The sequence below is a fragment of the Elephantulus edwardii genome, unplaced genomic scaffold (genome assembly GCF_000299155.1).
Source record: "Elephantulus edwardii isolate Elephantulus edwardi_28Jun2011 unplaced genomic scaffold, EleEdw1.0 scaffold00103, whole genome shotgun sequence".
NCBI classification, from domain to species: Eukaryota; Metazoa; Chordata; class Mammalia; order Macroscelidea; family Macroscelididae; genus Elephantulus; species Elephantulus edwardii.
This window is the reverse complement of record NW_006399853.1, coordinates 8,163,499-8,172,916: the sequence shown is the minus strand read 5'-3', so window position 1 is coordinate 8,172,916 and position 9,418 is coordinate 8,163,499. Positions and strand designations below refer to the sequence as shown.

Genomic DNA, 9,418 nt, shown 5'->3' with positions numbered 1-9,418 from the left:
TATGTGTTAATATAGAAACACTGACAGGGTGGTAAGTTAACCATTGGGTTAAAAAGGTTAGCAGTTTGAGCCTGCCAGCTGCTCTTCAGGAGAAAGTTGAGGCTATCAGATGTCATAAAGAGTTGCAGCCTTGGAAACCTCCTTGGCGTTGCTATGAGTCAAAATCGACCGGAGGCAGTGGTTGAGGAGGATTTGAAGTGTTTGCTGAAGAGGGTCAAGGATGGCAGTCTTAATATGGATTGCTTTTCAACCTTAAGAAGATGAAGATTCTCACCACGAGGCCAATTCGAAGCATCCTGATAGATGGAGACAAGATTGAGATTGTAAATTTCATCTTGCTTGGCTTCACAGTCAACACTATTGGTAGCAGAAGTCAGGAAATCAAAAGAAGAATTGCTTTGGGAAAATCTGCTGTCAGGAACCTCTCCAGAGTGCTAAGGAGCAACGATGTCAGTCTAGAGACCAAGGTGCTCCTAATCCCAGCCACGGTTTTCTCAAATACTTGCTATGCATCTGAGAGCTGGACAATGACTGAGGATGATAGACAGAAACGGATGTCTTTGAGTTGTGGTGCTGGAGAAGAGTATTAAACAACCTGTGGACTGCCAAGAAAACAAACAGGTCTGTCCTGGAAGGGCTGCTTCTTGGAGACGTCAAGGACTTCAAGGACTGTGAAGCTCTGTCTCACAAACTTTGGCCATGGTGCCAGTCTTTGGACCCATCCTTGAAGAAGGAGTTCATGCATGGAAGGGTAGAGGGTTAATGTAGGAGAGAAAGACCCTGGATGAGACGGACTGACACAGTGGCTGTGGCAATGAGGGCAGATGTGTCAGGGACAATGAGATTGGCTCGAGACAAGGCAGGGATCAGGGCTATGGTTTATAGGGCCACTACGAGTGGTAATTAACTCAACAGCACATATCAACAACTATGTGAAAATAAAGAGAAGCAAGGAGAAATCTATTAAATGGGACTACAAGTCAAGAGAGATTGAGCAGGAGAAAAAGATGCCTCAGGCTACGCTGATGGCTGTTTCCCTAACGGCCTGGACTGCCACTTCCTGTCAGTCTGTAGCCCAAGAGTCTGTGTAAAAAAGACCCCAAGGCTCACTGTCACTGGGTCAGTTCTGACTGACAACAACCCTTCATTGCTTTTTGAATCTGTACATATTTAAGGGAGGAGACTACCCATCTTTCTCCCTTGGAGTGACTGTTGGCTTTGAACTGCTGGTCTTTTTAGTTTGTAATCTGATCTGTGATGCACTATGCCATCAGGACTCCTTGTGTAAACAGCTAGATGGCAAATATTTTAGACTCTCCACTTCCTAAACCACATGCCTCTGTAAACCCTATGAACTTTGATAAATGTCGATGGTTGTAAAGGGGCTTCAGGCCTTTCGTTCATAGGGTTGCTATGAGCGTGCTTAACTTGAAGGCAATCATCAACAACAACTATGCAGACCACATACTTCCTTTCTTGAAAGTAATGGCAATCAACTTGGCTGTTGCAGCTCCAAAGTTAGTCAAAATGTAAAAGAATGGGTATTGTCAAGTTAGAATGAAACTTTGTTACGGAGACTGAAATTGGAACTTCATATTATTTTATGTGCCATGAAATAGTAATCTTTTGATTTTTCTTTCCATCAACCACTCAAAAATGTAAATGCTGTTTTTGTCTCACATGTTATTAAAATAAACTCCAGGCTAGATTTGACTGGAGAATTGAGATTTGCTGATCTCCACCTCAGCCTGTTTTCTCTAAGTTGAAACTCACTCCACAGCAATTGATTTGGATGATGCTAGCCTGAAAGATTAGGGAGGATTGTGACCTAACAGGTAAGGAGTTGCACTGCCAACCCAAAGGCCGGCAGTTCTAATCCACCAGCTGCTCCCTAGAGGGGGGAAAATTGTACAACCTCATCCGGTGTAATTTTCAGACTCTGAAAACCTACTGGTAGGTCAGCTATGAGTTGGTTCAGACTTGAAACCACATAACGAACAACAACCTGTAAGGAGATGATGACACAATGGCTACTAACTGCTAACTGAAAGACCAGCAGTTCAAACCTACCTTCAGCTCCATGGGAGGAAAGACTACTAATATTCTGTAAATTATTACACCTGGGAGACCCCCCCGGACGACTTCTTCTCTGCCACACAGAGTCTCTATGAATAAAAATCAGCTCAAACAGCCCCCTGCGACCATGCTCACTTCACTGCTGCCCTCTAGTTTACAAACACACTGCCTGTGCTCCCTGCGGGCATTTCTTCCCTTCTCTTCCCTATTCTTCTCTATCAAGCATTTGTATGCTGTTTTGGCCCCAGAAATGAACATAAGAGGTGAAGAGAGGAAGAGAAGCAAGTAAAAGAATTCCTCTCCCTTGCATTTTGCAACAAGCCAATGTGCAGAATTGTTGCTGACAAATCGACTTTGTGGAGAGCAAATCGAAGCCACAGTGGATGTCTTAAGAGGATTTCTAATAAAATGGAAAATTCTTGGCAGGCTCTGTCAATTTCATTCCAGACTAAAGAATAAACACAGGGCTTCCTGGTGTCCCCAAAGGAGCTCTTGTGTCAGAGTGTTGCCAACAAATAGGGAAGTTCTTTGTGTCATTTACCAGGACAGGTCACTCCTGGATTTTAAATAATGTGGTGGTGGTTCTTTCTCTCCAGGAAAGGCAGTCCAGATAATATGGGAACAATCCTGAATTTGATGCTGAAAATACCGTGGCCTGAGCTGCATCTCAGTTAATATTAACTGTGCTCTTTGGTAAGTTTCTATCACCAACGAGAATCTTAGCTTGCTGTTCAGGGAAATGGAATGAAATTCTAATGCACAGAAATCCTTATTTGGTTTACTTTTCAATTATTTTCTGTTTTATGGTGGTGGTTTGTTTTTTTTTGTTTTTAATTTCATGATGGAAAATTTAAAACAGATTAATTAGTGTAACGGACCCATCTGCCTGTCAGCTGCTTCAATAGTTACCTGCATTTTGCCAAATACTTTCATCTTTCTTTCCATCTCATTTTCTCCCTTTACTAGAAATTTTAAAACATATAAAAATATAATTTTACCTGTCAATATTCTACTAACAAATAAGATCTTTGCAAGACAGAGCCAATGTGCCATTGCCCCATGTAACAAGATTATAATAATTCTTTTGTAATATCTGATCTGAGAGCTCTGGTGGGGTAGTCTGGAGAGAGGGGTCTGTTAAGTCAAGGACTGTGTGTTTCTGGCAGTTGGAATGTGGCTCTTCAGGAGAAAGATAGTCTCTCTCCTCCCATCACAATTTACAGCCTCAAAACGCCAGTGGAGGGATGGTGTTTCTGTGTGGGTCTTTTTTCTGTTTGTTTTAATTCTCCAAGAACTAAAGCTACATAGATAAACAAGACATGGCTTCTGCCCTTGAGATGTTCCAGGTAAGGAGTCCTGGTCATAGGGTGACTTTTCTCCCTCCTACAACAGAAGAACGAGGCCGGCTGCTTCTGTAAATGCGTACAGCTTTGGAAACTCTGGAAGCGAGTCAGCTCTGACCCACAGAGTTACTGTGAGATGGAACAGACTTCGTGGCAGGGAGATTTTTTATATGACGTGGAAAGAAACAAAGTGTCACATTTTCCTTCTCGATTTGTTTCATCCCCCCCCCGCCCCCAATATTGACTTTCATTTTATTTTTTGGGTTTTTTCAAATTAATTTTAATCAAAGTTTACAGAGACTTAGGGTTTCCATTCATTCATTGTTGCACTTTTCTCCCTGCCCCTCACCCCGGTCCCCTCCCCAATTCACTCATCTCCTTGCAAAGTAAAAGAAAAACCCTTTCGTTGTTATACAATTCCTCCCCCCCAAGTCCACTCCATTGTGCAGCCTTCATTCTGGACTCCTGTCATGACAATACATCCCTTTTAAACAGTTCTCTCCCACATCTGTTTCAGTGCTTCATTTTAAAAGTTCTGATCGGTGACTCAGGTGGTCATGCTTTTATATGATTTTCTAGATTTATAGGCAGATATAAATGCCAGTAATCTAATATTTTTGACTAGACTTGTTTACAGACATGCCTTCATTTTAGGAATCATCTGATCACATAGTCAAAGAAGTCAGCGTTCTTCACAGGCTGGTGTTTCCCTCAGGCCAGCATTCACCTCCTCCACAATGACAACACTCACTGTGACCACGGAAATTTCCCCAAGGGGCAAGACAGAGGAGAAGTCTCCCTTGTGTGGGTCCACATCGGCTCACATTCTTGAAGAAACAGAGTATGTGAGAAAGGTACGTGAGTGACCGAAAACACACAGAACTATATGACTTTAAAAAACAAATGCTGATGTAGGTTGGTGGGCTGTGTTTCTTTTCTTGGACAAAGATGGTCTTCCTTAAAAAAAAAAGATGGTCTCCCTAGCTGAAACTGGGATATCTGTGCAGTCATTTCTCTGGAGGAGCTGAAGGAAAATGATGTTTCTTAGAAAAATGGAATCCTTGACCTAGAGAGTTCAGAGATCTTAACAGTGCTTAGTTTGTTCCCCAGTCTTCCTCACTGACTTCCCTGTTGTCGTATATTCTCTCCCATTGTTTCATGAGCTCTGAAACTGAAAGGAGATACTTAAAACTTGTGTCTCTTGTTACATTACCCCTTTTCATAGTTCGTGGTAGGTATTGCCATGAATACATATAGGCAGCTTGCTTGTTTAAAAACAATGTGAAATCATACAATAATCCAAGAAGATAATGACTTACAAAAAAAATATAGGTATATTTAAAAAACCCTATTTCTTATAACAAAAGAAAAACCTCTGACAAGGGCAGCTGGTCTCTTGTTGGATGAGTTAAAGAATTAACCTTTGAGTGTCTTGGAATACCACAGGTCACTAGGACACAGAGTCTATATTTTATATATCTATTTGTATTAGCTCCTTGTAGTAATTATTCCGTAGTAATTACTAAATAGCAATTATTTTGTACTAAATACTGGATAGCAATTATTCTGTAGTAATTACTAGCTGGTAATTATTTTTGTAGTAATTACTAGATAGTAATTGTTTTATACTAATTACTAAATAGTAAATAAGTGGTAAATTACTAAATAGAAAAACTAAAACCAAAGACTATTACATACTAATTACTAAGTGGTAATTACTTTTCATATAGTTTGTGTTATCATGCCAATTTATCATATTTTATGTTTGACCAAAAAGAAAGCTATAAAGACCAAATGCTTCCCCCCCCCCACTTGCAAGCTAAACAATGTTCTGGTTGCTTAGAGTTAAGAAGGTGTATCACAATCCCAAAGGCATATGGTTCAAATCCACCAGCTCAAAAAAGAATGGGCAATTCTTTCTGTGCAATTTACAAACTCTGAAAAACCAACTGGAGGGTCCACTGTATGTAGGTTCCTACTCAACAGAACACAACAACAAACAATCTTAACCTAAATGGAAGTTAAAAACTCAAAAGTTATTATCACTGAATCAGAAGGGGGAGAAAGTTGCCCACCTTTGTCCCGAGTTGCGGCTGATAGATGTAACCTACCAGAGACATGGTATTTGGATTAGCAACACAACTCCTTATGCACTAGGCCACCAGGGCTCCCTTAAATGGTAGCCAAGCTGATGCAATTACTTAAATCTGAAGGTTAACATACAAGTGTTGCTTTTTATAGAAATCAAATTGTAGTTAAACCAGAAAAACAAAGCTACCTACTACTAAATTGACTAGTACAGGGGTAAAAAGTCTTTGCTATTACATTACTTTAAAAACATTTTTCTTCCTCCTTCCAGATTCGAACTACTCTGGAAAAGATCAGAAATCAAATGTTTAAAGATGACGGAGGTCCCAACTCTATGAAGAACAAACTAGATGCACAGGTAATGGATTCATCACCTTTTATTACTTTTATTTCTTGAGAAAGAAATGTGAAACTATATAGACTGCACTTTCTTATATAGCAATTGATTCTTTGGACCTTTAGAAAATGAGCGCTAAAAGATTTTGAAAGTGTCTAGAGATGTTAATGTTGAGATCTAAATGCGTAGTTTGTTCTACTTTTGTTGGTTCAAATCCATAAGCTGTTCCTTGGAGGAAAGATGGCAAACCCTTCCCCAGTGATTTATAGCCTTGGAAAGCAATGGGGGCAGCAATGAGTTGGCTCTGACTTCCCAGCAAGAAGAGAGAGAGAGGGGAAGAGGTTAATGGATGGATGGATGGATGAAACATTTGACTGAAGTCTCATCGATAGGATTAAATGGGATGACCAGACTACCCTTGAGTGTTCTAAACAGGTTCATTATCTAAGATGTCTCTGGGTTATGCCCAAGATTAATGCCTATGGCTACTAATTCAAATGTTGAAAGTTCAGACACCAAAAAAAGGAAGGAAGGAAAGAAAGAAAAGAACAGAACAGCCTGGTGACTGACTACAGGAAAACAAGCCATTAGAAACCTTAAGTGGCACAGCTCTCTTCTGTCACCCATGAGGTCACCATGAGTCTAAGTCAACTTGACCATAGGGAACCTCAGGCTTATGTGCAAATGCAACCTCAGCCGGAATTTATGGCATCAACATTTCTAAACAGGAAATCTAATTTGAAGGAGAATTGATGCCTTTGAGCTGTGATGCTGGAGAAGAATATTGAGGGTACCATGGACTGCTAGGAAAACAAACAGATTCATCCTGGGAAGGGTTAACTGGGTGGCTCCCTGGAGGCAAGGATTCTGAAGCTCGGTTTGACATACTTTGGACATATTGTAAGGAGGGACCCATTCTTGGAGAGGGACATCATGCTTGGTAGGATGGAGGGACAGTGCAGGAGGGAAAGGCCCTCTGTGAGGTGGATTGATTCAGTGACTGGGGTAATCGGGATGGGTGTATCTGAGACAGTGAGATTGGCACAGGACAGAGCAGAGTTTAGGGCTGTTGTACATAGGGTCACCATGAATTGCAAGCTACTTGATGGCACATAACAACAACAACAACAACAATTGGTCCACATAATTGGACAAACAGTAAAGACTTTTATGGACTTACAACCAAGCAGTCTGCACTTGGACTTGTCTGGATAGTGCCAGGCTAAGCTTTGGTAAGTCAAGTGCAGTGTTAGCCACTCCACAATATGGATATGGAGCCCACTAGAGACCAAGGTGTGACATAGAATCAGTACTTCACCTACCACCTTTGGCTTGCAAGGCAACACAGCGAACTCCAGTTATTTTCTTGAATTAAATTATTTGACACTAGAATATGAGTTAAATGTGAGAATGATGAGGTAGATAAGAATTCCATTTTGTTGTGATGAGATGTCAGGTAGACCCTCAAGTGGAGGTCCTAATGGGCAGCTGGAGGGATGGTTCTTGAGTTAAGAGGAGATTTTCTATCTAAAATGTCCAAGGTGGATAGAAACAGAGGGGGGGTTCTCTCTAAGGCTTGAATGCTGGGGTTGCCTGAGTTTAGATTTTGGAGAGAACCTATGCCAGAATCTGGGCAGAGCAGCCAGTGAGGAAGGAGGAAGAGGAAGAGCGAGCAGAGTCTCATGCACATGAGGAAAATCTTCCAGAAGGTTGGAGGAAACACTCTCACCTGCTGCCTGTGCGCCAGGTGACCTGAAGACTGGAAATGGAACACTGAGTGGACTGAAGAGAAGGACGCTGATGATGGGACGGAGCGGAAGTGGTTTGTGCTGCCGGGGCATCTGTGGCAGCCGCCTCCAGGCATGGAAAGCCTGCAAATGAGCTGAGCATCAAGAGGCCATTCCCATGCCCCGGGGGGTCATGGCTCTGTTGCTGTGAGAATTCAGCAGTACCCAGCTAGGGCCTTGTTCCTCCACGTCTGTAGCTCCAACAGTGTCTGTACCACAAGGAGCTTGTTAGAAATGGAGCTTTTTGGGTCCTACTTCCCTAACATCCCCTGATCCAGAACCTGCATTTTCACATTGCTGTTACTGTTGTTGTTTAATGTAGAGTTGGAACGGACCCATAGCTGACCCTCAGGCAGGTTTTCAGAGGCAGTTAAGCGCATGGGAGGAGATTGCCCATCCTTCTTCCACAGAGAAGCTGGTTGCTTCGAACCACGTATCTTCAGGATTGCAGTGCAGCTTCTTGCCCCTAGGCCACCAGATTCATATATTCATTAACGTTTGGGAAACACTGACCTTTGGATCCTTCATTCTTCCAGCAATCTTCCTTCTACAAGAATTTTCCTGTCAATTAATACATTAAAAGATAGGAATTCCTAGATAGAAATTCCTATTCTATTCATGGGGAGAGTGTTTTTTTTTTGCCACTGATCCACCAGGATCTTTGAGATCGTAAACTCATAGCCGTTGAGTCAGAACCGGCTCATAGCTGCCCTGCCAGTGGGTTTTCAGAGGCTTCCAATCCCATCTTTCTCCCGTAGAACTGATTTGAACCTTCAGAGGGTCACCATCTTTGGGATACCAGTATAACTTCCTATGGATCCTACAGCCGCAGAACAAATTAATCCTAGACTTTCTTATCTGGATGGTGAGCTGATTTCTTTCCCGGATTATCATCCCTGATTTGGCTAAAGGATTGGACTTCTTATTAGGATGGTAACTGGGCACCAGGGAACATGTATTATTTTTGTCCAAGTTTATAGAGGAGAACCACAAAACATGTTATCTTTGTGTTTGCTCATTTCAGCACCGTGAAAACATTCCGAACGGCTCGGGGACTGAGGTGGACTCCTCTTGTTGCAGTTTGGATCAGCTCATGGAAAAGATCAGAGGAAAAGATCTACAGCTCTTGGAAATGAACAAAGAGAATGAAGTACTAAAAATCAAGGTATCACCATTAGTTTCCAGTTTTCTCAATGAAGCCAACAGGAGAGATTATTAGCATTTATGGATCTGCAAAGTAGACACACACGTACACACACATCCACCCAAAATGCATACACACTCACACACACACACACACACACACACACACACACACACACACACACACATCCACACAAAATGCATTCACACATGCTATTGTTACTGTGTACCTTTGCATCAGAATGGACCAAGAACTGACACACTAGTGGGTTTTCAGAGGCAGTAAGTCACATGGGAAGAGATTGTCCATCTTTCTTCTGTGAAACAGCTGGTGAATTCAAACCACATGCGTTCGGGTTGGCATCACAGCTCCTTACCACCAGGCTGCCAGAGCTCCCTACATTGATACAGAGAAAAGCATTACTTTTGTTTTTTTACATTTCATTAACTTTGTATTTCAGAGTTTTATTTTGCAGACTTTTATTTTTTTTTTTAAAAAAAAAGCTTGCAAAAGCATTTCCATACTTAATGATTATTAATTGTGTCATTTACTGCCAAATGTGTGTTTATTTTATGCCCTGTGGCTGGATATTGTGTGTGTGTGTGTGTTGTGTTTACCTCTCTGTGCATCTCTCTCTCTCTCT

General features: G+C 41.7%; 1 protein-coding gene across 1 annotated transcript in view; it reads left to right on the top strand.

Moving 5' to 3' along the window:
* The first annotated feature begins 4,156 nt into the window (after nt 1-4,156).
* The window catches only part of CCDC68 (coiled-coil domain containing 68), a 32,096-nt gene continuing 26,834 nt past the window's right edge, over nt 4,157-9,418 (top strand). The window contains exons 1-3 of the mRNA XM_006891760.1: nt 4,157-4,273; nt 5,779-5,865; nt 8,656-8,796. Of these exons, the coding sequence (XP_006891822.1) occupies nt 4,157-4,273; nt 5,779-5,865; nt 8,656-8,796 (345 nt within the window). The remainder of the gene's footprint in view (nt 4,274-5,778; nt 5,866-8,655; nt 8,797-9,418) is intronic.